The 26,010-nt window shown below is 44.0% G+C and overlaps 1 protein-coding gene across 1 annotated transcript in view; it reads left to right on the forward strand.

The window, feature by feature from the left end:
- Positions 1-26,010, forward strand: part of ttn.1 (titin, tandem duplicate 1) — a 166,618-nt gene that overhangs the window by 119,323 nt on the left and 21,285 nt on the right. The window contains 17 exon segments of the mRNA XM_026376632.1: positions 83-390; positions 489-593; positions 742-939; positions 1,034-1,330; positions 1,450-2,037; positions 2,167-2,469; positions 2,559-19,838; positions 19,929-20,225; positions 20,393-20,980; positions 21,206-21,508; positions 21,640-21,936; positions 22,028-22,315; positions 22,418-22,723; positions 22,894-23,196; positions 23,276-23,581; positions 23,706-25,469; positions 25,583-25,876. Coding sequence (XP_026232417.1) covers positions 83-390; positions 489-593; positions 742-939; positions 1,034-1,330; positions 1,450-2,037; positions 2,167-2,469; positions 2,559-19,838; positions 19,929-20,225; positions 20,393-20,980; positions 21,206-21,508; positions 21,640-21,936; positions 22,028-22,315; positions 22,418-22,723; positions 22,894-23,196; positions 23,276-23,581; positions 23,706-25,469; positions 25,583-25,876 — 23,825 coding nt within the window.

Consider the following 26,010-nt stretch of genomic DNA (forward strand, 5'->3'; position numbering starts at 1 on the left):
GTAGAATGTAATAGAACATAAATGTCAATATATTCAATCATTAGCACAGGTAAAAACTATTTAATAACCGCTCACCTTTTAGGGTGGTGGGTAAACCTGGCATCCCTATTGGACCCATTAAGTTCAAAGATGTTACTGCTGATGGTGCTACACTGAAGTGGGGTGCTCCCAAAGATGATGGTGGCTCAGAGATCACCAACTACATCCTGGAAAAGAGGGACTCCATTACCAATATGTGGGTCACTGTGTCGTCTGCTGTCGAGACTAACACCATGAGGGTTACTGGCCTCCACGAGGGCACAGAATATATTTTTAGAGTCTGTGCAGAGAACAAGTACGGTGTGGGAGAAGGACTAAAGTCTGAGCCCATTGTTGCTAAACATCCATTTAGTAAGTATCTGTAACTTTTTTATATTTTTTCAAAGCAGAATAGTGTTGAACTTAAAATGGAGCTTTTTGCTAACTGTTTGATCATTGCTTTTCTACAGATGTTCCAGATGCTCCTCTCCCTCCTCAAATCATGAGCATGCGTCATGACTCTGCTTACCTGGCCTGGTCTGACCCCAGGAAGACTGGAGGATCTCCAATTACAGGTGCACTCGGCTTGAACGTCAAACATCTGTTGTTTATTCTGTCAATAAACATTCATTTTATCTGTACTACCTTTTGATATTTATATGTTGTGTATTTGAAATGCGATTTTAATGTAGACGTTTTTTCCCTCATTGATATTACATGTAGGCTACCATGTTGAGTTCAAGGAGAGGAACAGTATTTTGTGGAAGAGGGCGAGCCCAGCTGCCCTGAAGATGAGGGAGCACAAGGTCTCTGGGCTGACTGAAGGCCTTGAATATGAGTTCAGAGTCATGGCTATCAACTTGGCTGGCATTGGCAGACCAAGTGCTCCCACAGATCCACAGGTAGCCCTGGATCCCATTGGTAAGTTTAAATTGTTCAAGTGGCAACAATTACAAAACAAAGACTAATTCAATGACACAACACTAAATTCCTATTTTTATTTCTTTATTATTAGATGCCCCTGGTAAACCTGATGTGGTCAGCATCACCCGAAGCACTGTGACCCTGCAGTGGACCGAACCACAGTTTGATGGTGGCCACAGGCTGACTGGCTACATTATTGAGAGGCGCGACCTGCCATCTAAGGTCTGGGTGAAGACCAACAATGTGAATGTAGTAGAGCCTGCATACACAGTCACTGATCTGCAAGAAGGCTGCAAATACGAGTTCAGAATCAGGGCAAAGAATGCTGCTGGTGCACTTAGTCCACCATCTGAACAAACAGATACCATTATCTGCAGAGATGAATACGGTGAGAATACAAAATTGCGTTTTATGCGATTCTGATCATTTCAGTAAGAGAGTATGACCACAAGCTAGAGACACGGTATACTACATGATAAATTAAATGTTTAATGCTTTCTTCAACAGCTGCACCAACCATTACTATTGACGCACAAGTGATGGAAGGTCTGACTGTGCGAGCTGGAGATACAATTGTCATTACTGCCACAAGCATTTCAGGCAAACCTGCACCAACGTCATGCTGGTCAAAGGGAGGGAAGTACTTCAAACCCTCTGACCTTGTTCAAATTGAGACCACTGCAACTTCCTCTACTCTGTCTTTAAAATATGCAAGCAGAAAGGACTCGGGAGAATACACCATCACTGCCAGCAACCCCTTTGGTGTAAAGGAAGAAATTGTCAAAGTCAAAGTTCTGGATGTTCCTGGTGCTCCTGGGCCCATTGAATGTAGTGGTGTTTCCTCTGAAAAAGTCACTCTTACATGGACAGCTCCAACTGAGGACGGAGGTTCTCCTATCAAGTATTACACCCTGGAGAAGAGGGAGACCAGCCGTCTGCTCTGGACTGTCCTGGAAGAGAATGTCATTGACTGTCACTATGTGGCCAACAAGCTCATCCAGGGCAATGAGTACTTCTTCAGGGTTTCTGCTATTAACCAGTATGGAACCAGTGAGCCATCTCACTCTGAGGCAGTCAAGATGGTTGATAGATTTGGTATGTACAGTTAGGTTTGTTTTTCAATGTGTTTATTGTACTTAGATGTTTAAAGTTTAAATAAAAGCATTAAATATCAATAAAGTCTTAACTTGCAGATTCATGATTGTATTTTCTTTTTATGTGTAGGTCCTCCTGGTCCACCATCCAAACCAGAGGTTGAAAAAGTAGATGGACATTCAGCTACTGTGACCTGGAGAAGACCAGCTGAGGATGGAGGAAGTGATATCATAGGTTACAGTGTTGAGAAGAAGGAGAAAAGGGGAATGAGATGGATCAGGGCATCCAAGAAATCTGTAACTGAGCTCAGCTTTGAAGTCACTGGTCTTACTGAGGGTGTAGAGTATGAGTTCCGCATTCTTGCTGAGAACAAAGCTGGATTTGGAGAGCCAAGTGAACCATCTGTGCCTGTTAGAACAGTTGTTGCTGCCTGTAAGTAAAAAAAAGTTAAAGTTAGTATTTCAGTATTTCAGAATGTTACATTTAGTTAGGACACTAACCACTTCTTTTATATTTGGCAGTTGTGCCTGGACCTCCAGTAAACCCAAGAGTCACAGATACAACCAAGACCACTGCCACTCTAAACTGGGGAAAACCTCTTGATAATGGTGGACTTGAAGTCATTGGGTATCTGATTGAGCACAAAAAGGAGGGAACAGAAGAATGGGTGAAAGATACTACGTCTCCACTTAGAATCACAGAGTTTGTCGTTCCAGAACTAGGAACTGGTACAAAATATCACTTCAGAATTAGTGCTGTAAATGCAAAAGGAGTAGGTGAACCTGCTGAAACCCAGGAATTGGTTGAGATTGTAGAGTGTGCAGCTGAACCAGACTTGGAGCTGGATGTTGAGCTGAGAAGAACTCTTGTCGTCAGGGCTGGCTGCTCTATTCGACTCTTTGTGCCAATCAAGGGACGTCCTGCACCTACAGTTACCTGGACTAAGGAAGGTGGTCCTGTCCCACGTGCAGTCACTGACAGCACTGAGTCATTTACAATGCTACTCATTCCTGAGAGTTCAAGGATTGATGCAGGGAAATACGAGCTCACCCTTGAAAATTCAGCTGGAAAGAAGTGCGCCAATATCCACGTGAGAGTTCTGGACTCACCTGGACCTCCACTTAACTTAAAACCAGTCAAGATTGACAAGGAAAGCATTACTCTTCAGTGGGAGATACCTCTTATTGATGGTGGATCCAAGATCACAAACTACATAATTGAGAAGAGAGAATCAACACGTAAGGCTTTTGCTACCGCTGTTACAAATTGCCAAACCACTTCTGTCAGGATTGGTGACCTGGGTGAAGGCTGCGAGTACTATTTCAGAGTGTCTGCCGAGAATGAGTATGGCATTGGTGAGGCTGTTGAAACTCTGGATCCAGTTCGTGCATCACAGGCACCAACTCCGCCAGGAAGTATTATTCCTACTGATATAACTAAGAACTCTGTGAGCCTGGCTTGGACCAAACCCAAGCATGATGGTGGAAGCAGAATTACAGGATATGTCCTTGAAGCCCAGAAGAAGGGAACTGATCAGTGGGCACATGTAACAACAGTCAAGGCCATGGATTTCACAGTGAAGAGTCTAAATGAGAATGAGGAGTACATTTTCCGTGTAATGGCTGTCAACCAGTCAGGTAGAAGTGCTCCGTGTGACAGCAAACCTATTGTTGTCAAAGATTCTACTTCACTGCCTGAGTTTGATCTGCGGGGTGTATGTCAGAAGACTGTTATTGCGAAGGCAGGAGATGACATAACAGTTGAAATTCCAGTTATGGGACGTCCTAGACCAACTATCTCTTGGCAGAAAGATGGTCAAGCCCTGAAGCTCACACAGAGAACCAATGTGGAGACTACTGCTTCTACTGTTATCCTCAGCATAAATGAATGCACCAGTGCAGACAGTGGTACATTCACCATGACAGGAAAGAATATTGTTGGTTCTGTGTCAGACAACATTTTCATCAAAGTGCATGATGTACCTGGGCCACCTAAGGGTCCAGTCAAGATTGTGGAAATATCTCGTACCTATTGTATCTTTGCATGGGACACTCCTGAGAATGATGGAGGTGTTCCAATCAACAATTTTGTTGTTGAAATTAGAGACACAACTTCCCAGACATGGACAGAACTGTCTTCCACTGTCATCCGTACCATGTTCAAAGCCATTCGTTTAACCACTGGATCTGAGTACCAGTTCAGAATAAAGGCTAAGAACAGATATGGTGTTGGGCCACCCATCACCTCAGAGGCAGTAGTGGCTGCCTATCCATTCAAAGTTCCCGGACCTCCTGGGACACCTAGTGTTGTTGCATTCACCAAGGACTCAATTACAATCGGCTGGAACGAGCCTGTGTCTGATGGTGGAAATGAAGTCATTGGTTATCATGTAGAGAGGAAAGAAAGAAGCAGTATCATATGGCATAAGATCAGCAAGGGTCTTGTGAACGGAAACATCTTTAAATCCACTGGGCTTGAAGATGGAATTGCTTATGAGTTCCGTGTAATGGCTGAAAACATGGCTGGAATTGGTAAACCTAGCAAGGCCTCAGAACCAATGCTGGCCTTGGACCCTGTTGACCCACCAGGTCAACCTGTACCAATATTTGTCAACAAGAATGCCATTACCATTCAGTGGACAAAGCCTGAATATGATGGTGGTTTCAAAATCACTGGCTACACAGTAGAAAAGAGAGAACTGCCTGCTGGTCGCTGGATCAGAGCAAACTTCACCAATATCATTGAGACATCATTCACTGTCAGTGGACTGACTCAAGATGCCTCCTATGAGTTCCGTGTAATTGCTAGAAACTCAGCAGGTGCCGTAAGCATGCCTTCTGAGCCTTCAGACCCAATTATTTGCAAAGATGATGTCATCGAACCACGCATTATGGTTGATGCCATCTATAAGGATCTTATTCTAGTGAAGGCAGGGGAATCCTTTAAGCTTGATGCTGACATTGCTGGTCAACCAATACCATCCATGGTTTGGACCAGGAATGGAAAGGAGGTTGAGAACACAATGAAACTTGAAGTTAAATTTACTGAATTGACCACCACTCTATCTAACAAGGATTCTATAAGATCAGATGGAGGGGAATTTGTTTTAACTGCTACTAATGTTGGTGGATTTGCAAAGCACATCTTTAATGTTAAAGTTCTTGACAGACCTGGACCACCAGTTGGACCTCTTAAGGTGTCTAATGTCACAGCTGACAACTGTGTACTCACATGGGCTCCACCTGCAGATGATGGTGGTGCCAAGATTGAAGGTTATGTGATTGAGAAGCGTGAGTCAAGCAGATTGGTTTGGACCAATGTGGTTTCAGATCTTCAAGTAACGCAATATAAGGTGACCAAGCTGCTAAAAGGAGATGAATACATCTTCAGAGTTATGGCAGTAAACAAATATGGATTGGGTGAGGCTCTTGTTTCAGAACCTACAATTGCAGACAACCCATACATGGTTCCAGATCCTCCAGAAAATCCAGAGGTGACAGCTATCACTAAAGATTCAATGGTTGTAATGTGGCAAGCACCTAAGAGTGATGGTGGAACTCCTATCATCAACTACAATGTTGAAAGGAAAGACAGAATAGGCCTACGCTGGGTAAAATGCAACAAGAGAAAAGTCAAAGATTTACAATTCAAGGCAACTGGTCTTGTTGCTGGACATGAATATGAATTCAGAATAACTGGTGAGAATGCTGTTGGACAGAGTACACCAAGTGTTTCCAGTCCATTCTACAAAGCAACTGATGCACTGTACAAGCCAGGGGCTCCATGCAACCCCAGAATTTTGGATACTACTAGGTCCTCAATTACTGTTGCCTGGAACAAACCTGTATATGATGGTGGCTCAGACATCACTGGCTACATAGTGGAGACCTGCATCCCATCTGAAAAGGAGGAAGAGGAAGAATGGACCATTGTGACACCTAAAGAAGGTCTACTTGCTACATCATTCACGATTATTAACCTGAAGGAGAACCAGGAGTACAAGATTAACATCTCAGCTGTAAATAGTGAAGGAGTTGGAGAAGCAGCATCCATACCTGGTAATGCCAAGGCAGAGGACAGGCTCCTCCCACCTGAGATTGATTTGGATGCGGATCTCCGCAAGGTTGTCAATCTTAGAGCCTGCTGCTCTCTCAGACTGTTTGTGCCTATCAGAGGCAGACCGGCTCCTCAGGCTAAATGGACAAAAGGAGATGGTGACCCTATTGAGAGAGCAACTATTGAGAGCACAAGTTCATATACATTACTTGTAATTGAAAATGTAAATAGATTCGACAGTGGGAAGTATAATCTTACAGTTGAAAACAGCTCTGGCTCCAAGACAGTTACAGTCCAAGTCAGGGTGCTCGATACACCAAGTGCCCCACAGAATCTGAACATTACCGCTGTAACAAATGAAGCTGTTACTCTAACTTGGGAACCACCGTTGAATGATGGAGGTGTAAAGATTAAGAACTATATTGTTGAAAAACGTGAGTCAACAAGGAAAGCATATGCTACAGTTAATGCTAACTGCCATTATACCAAGTTCACAGTTGACCAGCTCCTGGAAGGATGCAACTATTACTTCAGAGTTTTGGCTGAGAATGAATACGGCATTGGCTTGCCCATAGAAACTGGGGAATCAATTAAGGTATCTGACAAACCACAGCCACCTGGCAAAATAACCCTGAAGGATGTTACTAAAAATAGTGTCACCCTCTCCTGGGAGAAGCCCGAACATGATGGTGGCAGCAGGGTGGGCTGTTATGTTGTGGAGATCCAGCCTAAGGGCGTTGATAAGTGGACCCAGGCTGTGATTGTAAAAGAAACAGAAGCTACTATTAGTGGACTTAATGCAGGCGAAGAATACATGTTCCGTGTAGCAGCAAGAAATGAGAAGGGAACAAGTGACCCACGTCAGATTGGTGTGCCTGTAATTGTAAAAGATCTTGTGATTGCACCTGTTGCCAAAATGTTGTTCAACACATTCAGTGTTTTGGCAGGAGAAGATTTAATAGTGGAAGTGCCATATGTTGCACGCCCTAAAGCAGCAATCTCCTGGGTAAAGGATGGCCAGTCTCTGAAGAGAACGACCAGGGTAAACTTTGATGCAACAGACACAATGCTAAGCCTCAACATAAAAGAAGCTACGAAGGATGATGTTGGACACTACCTTATCACTCTAAGTAATACAGCAGGACAAACAACTGCCAATATTGGTATTGTTGTTCTTGACAAACCCGGCCAGCCAGGGGGTCCAGTGAAGTTGGAGGAGGTCACCTCTGACAGTGTCACCATCTCCTGGAACCCACCAGACTATGATGGTGGTTGCACTATTAAAAACTACATTGTGGAAAAGAGAGACACATCTACGACAATCTGGATGGTTGTATCTCCTAACCTTGCAAGGACCAAAATAAAGGCAGGTAGACTGAAGACAGGTTCTGAATATCAATTTAGAATCTCAGCAGAGAACAGATATGGAAAAGGGCCAAGTCTTTTATCAGAGTGTATCTTGGCTCAATATCCGTACAAGCTCCCAGGGCCTCCCGGAACACCATCCATTGCAGCCTGCACAAAGGATAGCATGGTGGTGGCCTGGAATGAACCTGTCAATGATGGTGGAAGTCCTATCATAGGCTACCATCTTGAACGCAAAGAGAGAAACAGCATTCTGTGGGTCAAAATAAACAAGTCTCTTATTACTGACCAAACTTTCAAGACCAGTGGTCTGGAACCAGGAATGGAGTATGAATACAGAGTTTATGCTGAAAACATTGTTGGAATTGGAAAAGCAAGCAAAGTGTCTGAGGGCCATGTTGCAAGAGATCCATGTGATCCCCCAGGCACCCCTGAGGCAACAAAGATTACTAAGGACTCTGTTAGCATTGTTTGGACAAAGCCTGAGTATGATGGTGGGGCAAAGGTTACAGGTTACATTGTGGAAAAGAAAGATCTTCCTGAAGGCCGTTGGGTGAAGGCTAATTTCACTAATATCATTGAAACAGAATATGTTGCAACTGGACTTGTGCAGGATAATCAATATGAGTTTCGTGTCATTGCCAGAAATGCTGCTGGTGTTTTCAGCATCCCCTCTTACAGCACTGGCCCAATCACTGCCAGAGATGAAATTGAGCCACCATGCATCAGCATCGACCCAGAGTACACACAAAACATTGTGGTTAATGCTGGAGACAACTTCAAGATTGATGCAGATGTTCATGGCAAACCATTGCCCTCTATTCATTGGATGATTGGGGAGCAAGAACTGGGTAACACCATTCGTAGAGAAATTAAAAACACTGCAACAAAAGCCAACATATTTGTTAAAGAAGCTAAACTTTCTGATGGAGGTCAATACACACTGCTGTTAAAAAATCCAGGAGGTGAAAAGGCTGTAAATGTCAATGTGGTTGTTTTAGATAAACCTGGAGAACCGCAAGGACCTCTTGTTGTAACAGGAATAATGAAAGACCGATGCTGCCTTGCATGGAAACCACCACTACAAGATGGTGGCAGCAAGATCTCTCACTACACTGTGGAAAAAAGAGAGACAAGCAGACTAGTCTGGACTGTTGTTGGCCCAAAAGTGGAGAATACTTGTCTAAAGGTTACTAAGCTCCTGGAAGGAAATGAATACATCTTCAGAGTCCATGCAGTCAACCAATTTGGAGTTGGAGCACCACTTGAATCTTTCGCTGTCATAATCAAAGATCCATATGTGTCCCCAGGATCACCGAAGAATGTAGAAGTTTCAGATATTAAAAAAGATTCCATGGTGCTTACCTGGGAGGCTCCATCTGAAGATGGAGGCAGTCCTATAACTGGATATATAATTGAGAAACATGACAAAGAGGGTGTACGATGGACCAGATGCAACCGGCAAACTGTCACTGACTTGACTTTCAAGGTTACTGGACTCCTGGAAAGCCATATTTACGAATTCAGAGTAGCTGCTGAAAATGCTATAGGTGTTGGTGAGCCAAGCTCCCCAACTGTATTCTACAAAGCACTTGATCCCATCTTCAGGCCTGGACCACCACATAATCCAAGAGTTACTGACACAACTAAAACATCAGTATTCCTGTCATGGGGGAAACCTGTTTGCGATGGAGGCTGTGAGATTCAAGGTTACATTGTTGAGTGCTGCACTACAACAGTATCAGCTGAGGCTCCAGCTGCAGATGCCCCTGCGGAAGAATGGATAATCTGCACACCACCAACGGGTGTCAAGAAAACCAAGTTTGAAGTAGCAAACCTGCAGGAAAACCAGGCATACATGTTTAGAGTGTGTGCTATTAACAAAGTTGGAGTTGGCGACCATGCCGATGTCTCTGGAGCTGTCGTTGCCCAGGACAGGGCAGAAGAGCCAGACCTTGATATTGACCCAGCACTGAGAAATATTGTCACCATTAAAGCTGGAGCTTCACTTAGGCTCTTTATTCCCATCAAAGGAAGGCCAGCTCCTACCATCAGGTGGAACAAGGATGAAGCTGCTCTTAAAGAAGGTGCTCAGGTTGAGGTGACCAGCAGTTACACATCTCTTGTAATTGACAAGATGAGCAGAAGTGACAGTGGAAAATACACAGTCGCTGCAGAGAACTCCAGTGGAACCAAAGCAGCATTTGTTGTTGTTCGTGTTCTTGACACACCTGATGCTCCTGTTAACCTTAAAGTGAAAGAAATTACAAACCAGTCAGTGACACTGGCATGGGAACCACCATTGTTGGATGGTGGGTCCAAGATCAAAAACTACATTGTTGAAAAGAGAGAAAGCACACGTAAAACATATGCAGCTGTTGTAACAAATTGCCATGCTCTTTCATGGAAGATTGAGCCACTCCAGGAGGGCTGCAGTTATTACTTCCGAGTCCTTGCTGAGAATGCATATGGTGTCGGTCTGCCTGCAGCAACTGTTGACCCCGTTAAGGTCTCAGAGGTGCCTCAGTCTCCAAAGAGCTTAATTGTTACAGACCAAACCAAAACTAGTATCTCTTTAGCATGGGAGAAACCAGAGTATGATGGTGGAAGCAGAGTTTTGCAGTACCTACTTGAGGTGCAGCTCAAGGGCCAGACGAAATGGTCTGGTGTTAACACATTTAAAACAACAGAGACTACTGTATCTAATCTGAACCCAGGGGAGGAATATCTGTTTAGAGTTACAGCAGTCAATGATAAAGGAAAGAGTGACCCCAAAGTACTTGCTGGTCCAGTAATGACCAAGGACTTGGTCTTTGAACCAGATGTTCGACCAGCATTCAGCAGCTATAGTGTCAATGTAGGGAAAGACCTGAAAATTGACATTCCCATCTTTGGACGTCCTACACCAACCGTCACATGGTCTAAAGATGGAGCTCCTTTAAAGTTCACTACCAGAGTCAACATTCTCAATACACCAACACATACAACACTGAGCATTAAGGAGTCAGCAGGTGATGATGGTGGCATGTACAGTATAAATGTTGCAAACTCAGCTGGAAAGAAGGATACAACAGTTGAAATCATTGTACTTGACAAGCCTGGACCTCCCTCTGGCCCTGTGAAGTTTGATGAAATCACAACACAGAGTGTCACTATTTCATGGGCTCCACCAAAACACAACGGTGGCTGCCAGATTTCAAACTACATTGTGCAGAAGAGAGATACTACAACAACAACATGGGAAAATGTCACTATTAATTGTGCCAGAACCACTATAAAAGTGCCTAGACTGAAGACTGGAGCTGAGTACCAGTTCAGGATCATTGCTCAAAACCGCTTTGGCAAGAGTCATGGCTTGGATTCATCTGCTGTTGTTGCCCAGTACCCATACAGAGAACCAGGGCCCCCAGGCACTCCCTTCATCTCATCTCTCTCTAGGGATCACCAGAATGTTGAGTGGCATGAGCCCGTCACAGATGGAGGCAGCCCTGTTCTTGGCTACCATCTGGAAAGGAAAGAGAGGAATAGTATTCTCTGGGTTAAGATCAACAAGACACTTATTCATGAGACCAGTTTCAAGTCACACCCCTTGGAGGAAGGCGTTGAATATGAATACAGGGTTTACGCTGAAAATATTGTTGGCATTGGCAGGTGCAGTAAGGTCTCAGAGGGCTGCATTGCCCGTGATCCATGTGATCCTCCTGGCACACCAGAATCCATCCATGTGACTAAAGACACGATTGTCATTAAGTGGAGTAAACCAGAGTATGACGGTGGTAGTAATATAACTGGCTATATTGTGGAGAAGCGTGATCTGCCAGAGGGCAGGTGGGTAAGGGCAAATTTCACTAACGTGACAGAGACCCAGTTTACTGTAACTGGCCTAACAGAAAAAGCCCAGTATGATTTCCGAGTCATTGCTAAAAATGCTGTTGGCACCATAAGCAAACCATCCTTCAACAGCGGACCTATCACTGCAAGTGATACAGTTGAGGCACCCAAATTTTCTATTGACCCTGCATTTACGAAGACAATTATCATTAACGCAGGAGAGACATTCAAGTTAAATGCTGATGTTCATGGCAAACCACCTCCTACAATTCAGTGGTTCAAGGATGATAAACCAATTGAAAATACACTCAGACTAGAGGTAAAAAACACAGAAAACCATGCAATGATTGTCATTAAGGACTCTGTCAGGATTGATGGCGGAATTTACACAGTTCTGTTGACAAATGAGGCTGGCAGTGAAACTGTTCCATTTAAAGTCGTGGTCCTGGACAGGCCTAGCCCGTGTGAGGGACCCCTCCATATTACTGGAGTAGCTGAAGATAGATGCACACTGGTATGGCGTGCCCCTCAACATGATGGAGGCAGTCTTGTTACACATTACATCATTGAGAGAAGAGAAACCAGCCGTCTAGCTTGGACTGTTGTTTCTAACAGATGTGAGACCACATGCTACAAAGTCACCAAATTATTGGAGGGCAATGAATATATGTTCCGTGTAATGGCAGTTAACAGTTATGGTGTCAGTGAGCCACTGGAGTCTGGTGGAGTGATTATGAAGACCCCGTTTGTTCCTCCCAGTGCACCTCACGTTCAAGATGTATCCAACATCACCCATGATGGAATGACCATTACTTGGTCTACCCCGGAAAGTGATGGTGGCAGTGAGATCACAAATTACATAATTGAAAAGAAAGATAGAAGTGGAATCAAATGGACTAGATGCAATAGGCAAAAGGTCACTGATCTCTCCTTCAGAGTTACAGGCCTAACCACTGGCCATGAGTATGAATTTAGAGTTTCTGCTGAGAATTTAGTTGGAGTAGGAGAGCCAAGTCTTGCAAGTTCATACTATAAGGCCTGTGATCCCAAGTATAAACCTGGTGCCCCAACATACGTTAATGTAATTGACTCTACAAAGAGTTCTATTACAGTATCATGGGGCAAGCCTCTGTCTGATGGTGGAAGCACAATTCAGGGATATATTGTTGAAGTCTGTAAGGCTGAGGAGGAGGAATGGACCATGGTTACTCCCCCAACTGGCTTGCGTGTCAACAAATATGAAATTACTAAGCTTACTGAAGGCCAGGAGTACAAGATCAGGATTTGTGCTCTGAACAAAATAGGAGTTGGTGAGCCAGCAGCTCTCTCTGGAACCGCTAAGACAGAGGAAAGGCTAGATCCACCACACATCCAACTTGACTCTGAGCTGAGGAAGGGCATCACTGTTAAAGCTGGTGCATCTGTTAGAATTCATATTCCATTCAAGGGCAGGCCAACACCTGAGATTAAGTGGACCAAGGATGAGGGAAACTTGACTGAAAAGGCATTAGTTGAGAAAGGTGTTAACTTCACACAGCTGTCCATTGACTCATGTGACAGGAGTGATTCAGGAAAATACACTCTGAATTTGACCAACAGCAGTGGCTCTGGATCTGAGTTTGTTGCTGTTAAAGTCCTAGATACACCAGGTCCCCCTCATAACCTTGTGGTTAAAGATGTCAGAAAGGACTCTGTCACACTTGTATGGGATGCCCCACTGATTGATGGAGGTTCAAAAGTCAAGAATTATGTAATTGACAAACGTGAATCAACCAGAAAGGCATATGCAAACGTGTCCACTAAATGCACAAAGACAACATTCAAAGTTGAGAACTTGATTGAAGGTGCTATGTATTACTTCAGAGTAATGGCTGAGAATGACTATGGAATTGGCCAAGCTGTTGAAACAAAGACAGCTTCCAAGGCATCTGAGGTTCCACTACCTGTTGGAAAAGTCTTTCTCACTGATGTCACCAAGGCCAGCGCCTCACTTGCCTGGGAGAAGCCTGAGCATGATGGGGGCAGTAAAATAGGTGGCTACCTAATTGAGATGCAGCCTAAAGGTACAGATAAATGGGGAGTTGCAGCAAATACAAAGACATGTGAGGGCACTGTCACAGGACTCACAGCTGGAACAGAGTACCTATTCCGTATCATTGCTTTCAATGAGAAGGGTAAGAGTGAGCCAAAGGCACTTGCTGCACCTGTTGTTGCCAGTGATATGACAATGGAGCCAAGCATTACAATGCAATTCAACACTTACAGTGTATTAGCTGGAAAAGATCTGAAGTTGGAGTTCCCTGTGCATGGCAGGCCCAAACCTAAAGTCACATGGACCAAGGATGGCCAGCCATTAAAGGTGACATCCAGAGTCAATATAATAAACACTTCAGCAACAACTGGAATTCAAATCACTGACGCTTGTAGGGAGGACTTTGGCAAATATTCAGTTACAGCTACCAATAATGCTGGCACAATAAGTGAGGAAGTGACCATCATTATCCTTGACAAACCTGGTGCACCAACAGGCCCAGTGAAGGTTGTTGAAGTCAGCAACACCTTTGTCCATCTCTCCTGGGAGCCCCCAGCTTACACAGGTGGATGCCAGGTAAAGAACTATATAGTAGAGAAGAGAGACACCACCACAACAACATGGCAGTCAGTCACCACACAGCTTGCTAGAACAGTTTTTAAGGTAACAAAGCTGAAGACTGGTGCAGAATACCAGTTCAGAATCATCGCTGAAAACAGATATGGAAAAGGTGTGCCTTTGGAATCCAAGGCTATTGTTGTGCAATATCCATACAAACCACCAGGGCCTCCAGGAACACCATTTGTCAAATCTGCAACAAAGGAAATGATGATCATTGAATGGAATGAGCCAGTCAATGATGGTGGAAGTGCAGTTATTGGTTACCATCTTGAAAGCAAAGAGAGAAGTAGCATCCTGTGGAACAAATTAAACAAGACTCTCATCACTGACACTCAGTTCAAGATCTGCAATCTAGAGGAGGGTCTTGGATATGAATTTAGAGTTTATGCTGAAAATATTGTTGGCATTGGCAGATGCAGTAAAGTGTCTGAGTCATTTGTTGCTCGTGACCCATGTGATCCTCCTGGGGCTCCAGAAGCAGTGTCAATTTCTAAGAATCTAATCAAGATTCAGTGGACAAAGCCTCAGTATGATGGAGGGAGCAAAGTCAATGGATATATTGTGGAAAAGAAAGATCTTTCCTCCCCTGATGGGCGTTGGGTAAGGGACAACTTCACTAACATAATTGAGACAGAATATACTGTTACTGGTCTGACAGAGAATCAGCAATATGAATTCAGAGTTATTGCAAGAAATGCAGCTGGCGTTTTCAGTGAGCCATCTGACAGCTCTGGACCCATTACTGCTACTGATGAAATTGAACCACCAAGGGCCTCAATGGATCCTAAATATAAGGATGTAATTATTGTAAATTCTGGAGAACACTTGCTTCTTGATGCAGACATCTATGGAAAACCAGTTCCCAATGTTCTCTGGCTAAAAGAGGGCAAGGAAATGGACAAAGCTCTGCGTATTGAGGAAAAAACTACACAAAAACGTGCAGCCATAACCATTAAAGATGTAACAAAGCTTGACAGTGGCCACTATGAACTTGTCCTTAAAAATCTAGGTGGTACAAAGAGCTTCCCAATTAATGTCAAAGTCCTTGACAAACCAGGTCCACCCACTGGACCGATGAAGGTGACGGGAGTCACAGCAGACAGGTGCATCCTTGCATGGTCTGAGCCAGTGCTAGATGGAGGAGCTAGTATTACTCACTATGTCCTGGAGAAGAGAGAGACTAGCAGGTTGTCTTGGACATTAGCTGCATCAAATATCAACACTCTGTACCATAAACTAACAAATTTGCTTCCAGGAGACGAATATATTTTCAGAGTCAGGGCAGTCAATAAATACGGTGTGGGTGATTATCTTGAGAGTGAACCTGTCATTGCACGCAATCCTTACAAGCCACCTAGTGCTCCAGGAACTCCGGAAGCAAGTCAGATCACTAAAGACTCTATGGTTTTATCATGGACTGCTCCTGAACAGACTGGTGGAGCTGACATTACAGGCTATCACCTTGAAAAACGTGACAAAGACAGTGTAAGGTGGACAAAGTGCAACAGACAAAAGCTGACTGGTACCTACTTCAAGGTCACAGCTCTGATGACGGATCACTTCTATGAGTTTCGCGTTGCAGCTGAGAATGAAGCTGGAATAGGAGACCTCAGTGAATTGTCCCTATTCTACAGAGCATGTGATGCCACAACACCACCTGGACCTCCACACCATCCGAAGGTGACAGACTACACAAAATCATCTGCATCACTGTCCTGGGGCAAGCCTGCCTTTGATGGTGGTGCTTACATCAAGGGCTACATTGTTGAAATGAGAGAGTATACATCAGTGCCTGTTTCAACGGTGGAGGCAGAGGTAGCACCAGCACTAGAGGCCTTAGTTGAAAAAGAATGGACCATGTGTACACCACCCACTGGAATTCAAGCCACTAAACTCACAATAACAGACCTGAAGGAGGGTGGAGAGTACCAGTTCCGTGTCTGTGCTATCAACTCTGAGGGAGTGGGTGAGGCAGCCAATGTCCATGGCATTGTGGTTACCTCTGACAGGACAGAAGCACCAGAGATTGAGCTGGATGCTGATCTCAGAAAGGTGGTCTCTGTGCGTGCTGGTGGAACTTTGCGTTTGTTTGTCACCATCAGAGGAAGGCCTGAACCTAGTGTAAAATGGGAGAAAGTTGAGGGTGCTCTGACAGATCGCACAGCTATTGACACCACTAGTTCATACACAATGCTAGTCATTGACAATGTGAACCGCTTTGACAGTGGCAAATATTCACTAACACTAAACAACAGCAGTGGAACGAAATCTGCAGTTGTTGCTGTGAGAATTTTGGATACACCGAGTGCACCACAAAACTTTGCTGTGAAGGAGGTCAAGAAAGATTCAGTGACTCTATCCTGGGATACTCCACTATCCGACGGTGGTTCAAAAATCACAAACTACATTGTAGAAAAAAGGGAGTCTGTCAGGAAGGCCTATACTACTGTCACCAGCAATTGCACAGCCAACACATTTAAGATTGAAGAGCTGCCAGAGGGTGGCATTTTCTATTTCAGAGTCTGTGCTATTAATGAATATGGCCAAGGACAGATGGTTGAAACCAAAGAAATCAAAGTAGCTGAAGTACCTCTGCCACCAAACAAAGTTACCCTTGTAGATCTGACAAAGACCAGTGTGTCACTGGCATGGGACAAACCTGCTCATGATGGTGGAAGCAAAGTGATGTGCTACAATGTAGAATTTAAGCCTAAGAGTGGGGATAAATGGGGCACAGCATGCACAGTCAAGGTGCCTGAAGCAACCATTCCCAATCTGACACCTAATGAAGCCTATTTATTCAGAGTTGTTGCAATTAATGAGAAAGGAAAGAGTGAGCCAAAGGATTTTGGCTTGCCTGTGGTTGCAAAGGATGTTGCAATTGAACCATCTGTCAGTTTACTGTTTTCTACATACAGTGTAAAGGCAGGAGATGACCTCACCCTTGAGGTTCCAATACGGGGTAGACCAAAACCTGTTGTATCCTGGAAGAAGGCTGGCCTTCCTCTGAAACAAACATCATCGGTGACTATCCTAAACACTGAAAACTCATCCAAAATATTGATTAAAGAGGCTAAAAGAGAACATGTTGGAAAGTATGAGATAACACTAGCTAACACAGCAGGAACTGTCACTGCAGATATTGGAATTGTTGTTCTTGACAAACCAGGTCCACCTAAAGATATTAAGGTGGAAGCAGTGACTTCAGACAGTATCACACTATCCTGGTCACCACCAGATTATGATGGTGGCTGCTCCATCAGTAACTATATTGTGGAGAAGAGGGATACAAACACACAAGAATGGCAGCTAGTAGCGAGCAGTGTTGCCAGGACATGCTTCAAGGCTGGTCGTCTGACACATGGAGCAGAGTACCAATTCCGTATCTATGCAGTTAACCGTTATGGAAAGAGTACATATCTAGATTCCCCTGGAATTACAGCTCAGTACAATTTCAAACAACCTGGACCTCCTTCCACTCCTAATGTGAAGTTGGCCACCAAGTCCTACATGTTGGTGACCTGGAATGAGCCAGTGAGTGATGGTGGTAGCCCAGTTCTGGGCTATCATCTGGAGAGGAAGGAGCGTTCTAGCATTCTTTGGACAAAGATTAACAGAGTAATGATCAAAGATACAGAATACAAAGTGACTGGAATTGAAGAGGGGATGATGTATGAATACCGTGTCTATGCTGAAAACATAGCTGGTATTGGAAAATGCAGCAAAGTCTGTGAAGCAGTAGCAGCCAGAGATCCATGTGATCCTCCTGGCACACCAGTAGTCACTGCGGTTACCAGAACATCTGTGTCCTTGTCTTGGGATAAACCAGAGTATGACGGTGGGGCCAAGGTTTCTGGCTATATCATTGAATGCAGAGACCTTCCCGAAGGACGCTGGACAAGATGCAATTTTACCAACGTGCCTGAGACCCACTATGATGTGACAGGCCTTACAGAAGGTAGCCAGTATGATTTCCGAGTCATTGCTAAGAATGCAGCTGGATTGTTCAGTGAACCATCAGACAACACTGGTCCCATCACTGTCAAGGATGATGTGGATCCACCACGCATCATGATTGATGTGCGGTTTAGAGAGACAGTGTTTGTTAAAGCAGGTGAAACTCTGAAGATTAATGCTGACTTTGCCGGACGCCCTGCCCCTGTCATTTCCTGGACGAAGGATGGCAAAGAGATTGAGCTGAGAGCCAGAATCCAGATTGTTTCAACTGATACTAGCACTGCTGTTATTATCAAGGACAGTATTAGAAGAGACTCTGGACAATATGCCCTGACTCTACAGAATATTGCTGGAACAGTTACTATGCCAATAAACTGCGTGATTCTAGATAAGCCAGGACCCCCAGCAGGACCTCTGCAGATCACAGGTCTCACAGCTGAGGCGTGCACTCTTTCATGGGGCCCTCCTCAGGAGACTGGTGGTGCTGATATCACACATTATGTTGTTGAGAAGCGGGAGACCAGCTGCTTGGCATGGACGCTGGTGAAGGGAAACGTCACAAAAACATTCTTCAAAGTTACAGGACTGCTAAAGGCCAATGAGTATACCTTCAGGGTTTTGGCTGTCAACAAGCAAGGGCTTGGTGAGACTCTGGAGAGTGATGCTGTAAAAATTACAGATCCATACACTTTTGCTACCGCTCCAACTAGTGTTGATGTTACTGCCATAACTGGAGACTCAATGACCCTCACCTGGTGCAAGCCAGCCAATGATGGAGGCACCCCCGTTATTGGATATATAATTGAGCGTCGTGAAAAGACAGGTATGCGCTGGATCCGTGTAAACAGAGATCCTGTTGTTGAATGTATAACAGTCATAACCAAACTGCGCAAGGGTTGTGAGTATGACTTCAGAGTCTGTGCTGAAAATGCTGCTGGTCTGAGTCCCCCAAGTGACCCTTCTGCAACATTTAGAGCATTGGATCCTCTCGTTGTTCCTACTCGTCCAACCAAGCCAAAGATTGTCAGTTCAACTAAGGACAGTGTGTCCATTGTCTGGAAACCACCAAACTTTGATGGAGGTGCTCCAATCCTTGGATACAGTGTAGAATACAGAGACTACATCCGCAAAACAGAGCCAGAGGTTGAAGTAGAAGAGGAAGAATATGAGGAGGAAGAGTTATCTGAATCACCTGAAGAACTAGCAAGATGGATTGAGGCTATCCCTCTTACAAAGAGCTTAGAATTCACAATCATCGGACTAAAGACAGATGGACAATATGAATTCTGTGTCAAAGCAATAAACAAAGTTGGCAGCAGTGTACGGAGCCCATACTCTTATCCAGCTGCAGCTACGGACAGAACTGCAGAGCCATCGTTTGATGTTGATGTTGAGATGCGTAAAGTGCTCATAGTTAAACATGGAACAGCATTTACTCTCAATGTACCATTCAAGGGAAATCCTGCGCCATCAGTGGCATGGGCCAAAGAAGGTGTTGACCTGAATGTCAGAGGAACCACTGAGTCAACTGAGTCCAGCACGTCACTCACTATTGAGAAGTCAACTAGATATGACTCTGGAGAGTACTCTGTGACTATTGAATCACCACTGGGAAAAGCCACATTGCCCATCCTTGTCAAGGTGCTTGACTCTCCTGGACCCCCAGTAAATGTCAAAGTTTCAGAAGTGACTAGAGATTCTGCAACACTCACTTGGGAAGCTCCAGAGAATGATGGTGGTGATCCAGTGAAGGCCTATCATGTTGAAAAACGTGAGGCCAGTAAGAAGGCTTGGGTGTCTGTAACCAGCAACTGCCATGCATTCACTTACAAGGTAGAAGACTTGCAAGAAGGAGCCATTTATTACTTCAGAATAATTGGAGAAAATGAGTATGGAGTGGGTGTCCCTCAGGAGGCTAAAGGTGGAACCAAGATTACAGGTAACATATTAAGTATCCAATATAGAATTTATGCAACCTTCGTTATTTACACAAAATGTACTTGATAAAAAATTCTACTGTCTGTTACAGAGGTACCGAGTACCCCTATGAAACTTGGAGTTGTGAATGTTACCAAGGACAGCATTACAATTGCCTGGACAAGACCAGAATACGATGGTGGTAGTAGAGTCACTGGCTACCTCATTGATGCCCTGGAGAAGGGACAAACAAAGTGGGTGAAGTGCGTCACTGTGAGGACCATGACCCATACTATCAAGAATCTCAGGGAGGGTGCAGAGTATTTCTTTAGAGTTCGTGCTGAAAACCATGCTGGACTCAGTGAACCAAAAGAGATGATCGTACCCGTTATTGTGAAGGAAATACAGGGTATTGACTTCTATTTACTATTACTGCTATTACTATTTTGATATCTACATTAAAATAATGTTTTTAAAAATTGTGATAATAAATGCAACTTTCCATCTAACAAAGAAAGATGGTGGTACTAGTTTTGGGTCAATGATTTATTGCTGTCCTGTTTGCTTTTTCAACAGAGGCTCCTGAGTTTGACCTAAAAAACTACCCCAAGAATACAGTTTATGTGAGGGCAGGATCTGACTTGACTTTTGAAATTCCTCTAACTGGCAGGCCCATGCCTAAGGCTACTATGTCCAAGAACAATGTTGCCATCAAAGGATCCCAGAGGCTACAGACAGAAGTAACACCAGACAGTTTAATCATCTCCCTAAAGGAAAGCACTTCAAGTGATGCTGGTAAATATGAAGTCACTGCCTCCAATGCAGGAGGTACCACCAAGATCTTCATTGTCTTTGTTGTGCTGGATAGACCTGGTCCTCCTATTGGTCCAGTTGAGATCGGAGAGGTTGGCGAAACCACAGTGTGTCTGAAATGGGCTCCTCCAGAATATGATGGTGGCAGTCCTGTTACCAACTACATTGTTCTGAAACGTGAAACTAGCACTCCTACCTGGGCAGAGGTGTCAACTAGCATTGCCAGAAGCTCCATTAAGGTGACAAAACTGACCAAGGGAGAGGAATATCAATTCAGAATCAAGGCTGAAAATCGTTATGGTGTCAGCGACCACATTGACAGCAAACCTGTTACGATAAAGCTTCCATACAGTAAGTCACTGCACCTGAATTCATTGTGTAATTTTAGTGATCATGTTCCTCATCTGTAAACTATGTGTAATAAACATCAGTCTATTCAATTATTCTGTTCCAGAATAAACTTTTCCTCTTATTTTCTTCTGATGATAAGTTGATATACAGTATGCAGAGGGTAATCTTATTTATGGATGATAAATATTTTTGGATAAATGCATACATGAATATTGTCTTTTACAGCTATTCCGGGACCTCCATCAACACCATGGGTCAGCTTTGTATCTAGAGAGAGCCTGACAGTCTGCTGGAATGAGCCAGTCAATGATGGTGGAAACTCTGTAATTGGATATCATCTCCAGATGAAGGAGAGAAGCAGCATCCTCTGGCAGAAGGTTAATAAGACAGCAATCCCAGGAAACCAGTGGCGAGTCACAAACATCTGTGCTGGTCTCATCTACGAATTCAAGGTGGCAGCTGAAAATGCTGCTGGTATTGGAAAGATGAGCAAGATCTCTGAAGAAGTGCTTGCTATTGATGCCTGTGGTAAGTGTATTTAATTTAGATCTCCATCTCTAGTCTCAAAGCAACATCAAAATCATTAAATCATATATACTTACTATAAAAAATTATTTGTTGTCTCATAAAAATGCATCTTTCTCATTTTATTGTACCAGAGCCTCCAGCAAATGTCCGTATCACCGAAGTTACCAAGAGTTCAGTCAGCCTGGCCTGGCAGAGGCCTCCATTTGATGGGGGCAGCAAGATTACTGGCTACAATGTGGAAAGAAGGGAAGCTCCCAACGGAAGATGGGTGAAGGCCAACTTTACAAACATCATTGATCTGGGCTTTACTGTATCTGGATTGACTCAAGATGAGTCTTATGAGTTCCGAGTGTACGCAAAGAATGTAGTTGGGTCAGTTAGCAACCCATCTCTCATTGCTGGTCCAGTCACTTGTGTTGATGCATCTGGTGAGTTTTCTTTATTTCTTTCTATTATTATGTGTATTGTTTTCATTTAATTTTATTTCATACATCAGTAGTAATATTTTGTGTCAAACAGGTGCCCCAGCTATTGACCTTCCTCCAGAATATCTGGATATTGTTCAATACAAGGCTGGAGCTTCAGTTAAGCTCAGAGTTGGAATCATGGCCAAGCCTCTACCAACCATTGAATGGCTCAAGGATGGAAAGGAGCTGGTAGCATCCTCTACTGTCTCTGTTGAAAGCACAACAGATTCTTCTGCTGTTCTAATCAAGGATGCAACTCGCCTTGACACTGGCTCATATGAGGTCAAAATCAAGAATGTTCTTGGATCAGCATCTGCAACAATCAGGATTGAAATCTTAGGTAGAAGTTCTTACCTTAAATCCATTTGAACTGACATAATTTAATTTACTGCAAACCTAGATCATCTTCCATTATTACTCTCTTATTTTTACTTCCTCTTAGACAAACCTGGACCTCCAGCTGGCATCATAAACTTCAACTCCGTCACGGCAGATAAGATCATCTTAAGCTGGGAACCTGTGCCTGAGTCTGACCAGGGAGGTTCCAGGGTGACCCACTACATTGTTGAGAGGCGAGAAACCAGCCGAGTGGTCTGGTCAACAGTTTCAGATAAGCAGGAGCAGACACATGTCACTGTTGGCAAGCTGGTGCGTGGAAATGAATATGTGTTCCGTATCATGGGTGTTAACAAGTATGGAAGTGGAGAGCCACTGGAGTCAGAGCCTGTCATAGCAAAGAATGCCTTTGGTAAGTTTTAGACTGCTATGATTAAAAAAAAAAAGTTCTATGAGCTATGCTGTGAGCGTTTCTTTAACTTTTCCTTTACTCAGTTCTTGTTTTCCTTGTATAAATTCATTTATTTCTTTCTCATCTAGACATTTGCATTACTTAAACTAATTTGTTTTCCCTTTCACTAGTAACCCCTGGTCAGCCCTGTACACCGGAGGTGAATACCATTACTAAGTCCACCATGGTGGTAGAATGGGACAAACCAGGTGTAGACGGAGGTAGTGCTGTCACTGGCTACTACCTGGAAAGACGTGATAAGAAGAGCTTGCGCTGGATCAGAGTTTACAAAGACCCTATCACTGACATAAAACAAACTGTCTACCACCTGACAGAAGGAAACGAGTACCAATATCGTGTCTGTGCCATTAACAAGGCCGGAGAAGGGCCATTTTCTGATGCATCAGATTACTACAAAGCTGCTGACCCAGTGGGTAAGTACATTCAAAGATTGTCAAGTGATACATCAAAAATAAGCGTACATCCACAACCTAATACTTTTTTTTCCTATAGATCCACCATATGAGCCTCGCAAGCTGAAGATCGTGGACTCTACTAAGACATCCATTACTTTAGGGTGGTCCAAGCCGGAATGGGATGGAGGCAGTGAGGTCACCAGCTACATGGTGGAGAAGCTTGTTGAGGGAGAGCAAGAATGGACAATGGTTACCTCCAAGGGAGAGGTCAAGACAACAGAGTACACAGTCCACAACCTAAAACCAAATGTCAATTATTTCTTCAGAGTCTCTGCTGTCAACTGTGCTGGCCGTGGGGAGCCTTTGGAGATGACTGAGCCTGTGCAGGCTAAGGATATCCTGGGTAACTTAAGCCCTGATAATAAAAATGTTGCAGTGTTTTCAGTCTACAATACATTTTCTCTTATACTGCTCATACAGTACGCCTATGGATGTGTGACGTTGTAAATTTTTTCTAATTTTCACAGAGGAGGCCCAGATTGACTCAGATGTGGCAATGAGAACTCACTACATTGTTAAGGCTGGCAAGGATGTGGAGCTCTCTGTTCCTCTGAAGGGCAGACCTGCTCCAACTGCTTCCTGGAGCAAGGGAGAAGAATGCATTGATCGTAACCCCAACTATGAGTTCCACCACTCCGACACTACCACAGTCCTTGTTATGCGTGAGGTGACCAGGCTCGACACTGGAAAATACACAGTAAAGATTGAGAATGGTGTTGGAGAGCCCAAGATGCTGAACCTGTCCGTAAAGGTACAGGACACTCCAGCTCACTGCAGGAACTTGGTCCTGAGGGATGTGACCCGTGGAAAGGTTACTCTCTGCTGGGAACCTCCACTGCTCGATGGAGGTGCTGAGATCACAAACTACATTGTTGAGAAGAGAGACTCTTCCAAGAGATCCTACTCTGCAGTGACAACAAAATGCACAGACACTACATACACCATTGAGGATCTCTCAGAAAAGACATCCTTCTTTTTCCGTGTGTTGGCAGAGAATGAGAATGGTATTGGAGATCCATGTGAAACACTTGAGCCTGTGAAGGCTACAGAAACTCCAGGTCCAGTCAAAGAGGTTTCTATGAAGGATTCATCCAAAACATCTGTTCATTTACAGTGGCTAAAGCCAGATTACGATGGTGGCAGCATAGTTTCAGACTACATTATTGAGAAGAAACTCAAGAATGAGGATTGGTCATTGGGTGGAACTAGCAGACAGTGTGAGTTTGAGGTCAAGAAACTCAAGGAGCACTCAGAAATGTTCTTCAGAGTTGCTGCAAGGAATGAGAAGGGCCAGGGTGACTTTGTTGAGATTGGGCCCATCAAAGTCATTGATTATATTATCACACCTGAGGCAAGCCTTGCAGAATATCCAACGGGCCGCATCAGTGTTCGCCTGGGTCACAATGTGCACATCGAGCTGCCTTACAAAGGTAAACCAAGACCTTCTCTCCTGTGGCTAAAGGACAACCTGCCTCTAAAGGAGAGTGACCAAATACGTTTCAAGAAGACAGAAAACAAAGCCACTCTAATAATTAAGAACGTGAAGAAGGAGAATGAAGGTAAATACACCTTGACCCTTGACAATAAAGTCAACAGGAGATCCTTCCACATCCATGTCATCACACTTGGACCTCCATCAAAGCCTGTTGGACCCATCCGACTGGATGAAGTGAGAGCTGAAAGCATCATGATCTCTTGGGATGAACCAGATGACTATGGCGGTGGAGACATCACCTGCTACACTGTAGAGAAGCGCGACACCTCCCAGCCTGACTGGAAGATGGCTTGCTCCAGTGTAGAGGGTACTCAGTACAAAGTCACCAACCTCATCAAAGGTGTCCAGTACCAGTTCAGAGTGTGTGCTGAGAACAGATATGGTGTCAGTGAGCCTCTGATCTCACAGATGGTCATTGCCAAGCACCAGTTCAGGCCTCCTGGCCCACCAGGCAAACCTGTGGTGTACAATGTCACTAATGATGGCATGACCATCCAGTGGGATAAACCCATCTATGACGGTGGTACCCCCATTCAGGGCTACCATGTGGAAAAGAAGGAAAAGAACAGCATCATGTGGCAAAAGGTGAACACTGTACTAATCAAAGAAACAGAATATAGGATTTTGGAACTTATTGAGGGTCTTGAGTACTCCTTCAGAGTCTATGCCCAGAATGATGCTGGATTCAGCCGAATGAGTGACGAGAGCAAGTCAACCATGGCTGTTAGTCCTGTTGGTGAGTGCTGATTCAGGCAATTAAAATCATGTTTGCTTACACTTTTTACACATATAGCATTTAGTAAAAATAAAAGAAAAAATTATTTAAGCGATGTGTCTCATGTTTTTCAGATCCTCCTGGCCAACCTGATTACACTGATGTGACTAGCGACTCAGTGACACTGAAATGGGAGGCACCTAAACGAGATGGTGGTAGCAAAATTGCTGGTTACAACATTGAGAAACGGCAAGGACATGGGCGCTGGTTCAAGGCTAACTTGACTGATGTACATGAATGTCAGTATACTGTAACTGGACTGGCAACTAATGAACGCTATGAGTTCAGAGTAATCGCCAGAAATGCTATTGGAGTTGTCAGTCCCCCCTCCAACTCCTCAGGCTTAATTGCAATCAGAAGTGAAAATGGTAAGTAATGACAGGACAACATGACAGTACACATTTGTAATGTTAAATTCAGAGCTGAATGCTGTTCTTGACATTAAGTAATTGGTCACTCTCAGGTCATCATTCTGAAAATTATATATGTATTTTTTATACTA

The sequence above is a fragment of the Anabas testudineus genome, chromosome 21, assembly GCF_900324465.2.
Source record: "Anabas testudineus chromosome 21, fAnaTes1.2, whole genome shotgun sequence".
Classification (NCBI taxonomy): domain Eukaryota; kingdom Metazoa; phylum Chordata; class Actinopteri; order Anabantiformes; family Anabantidae; genus Anabas; species Anabas testudineus.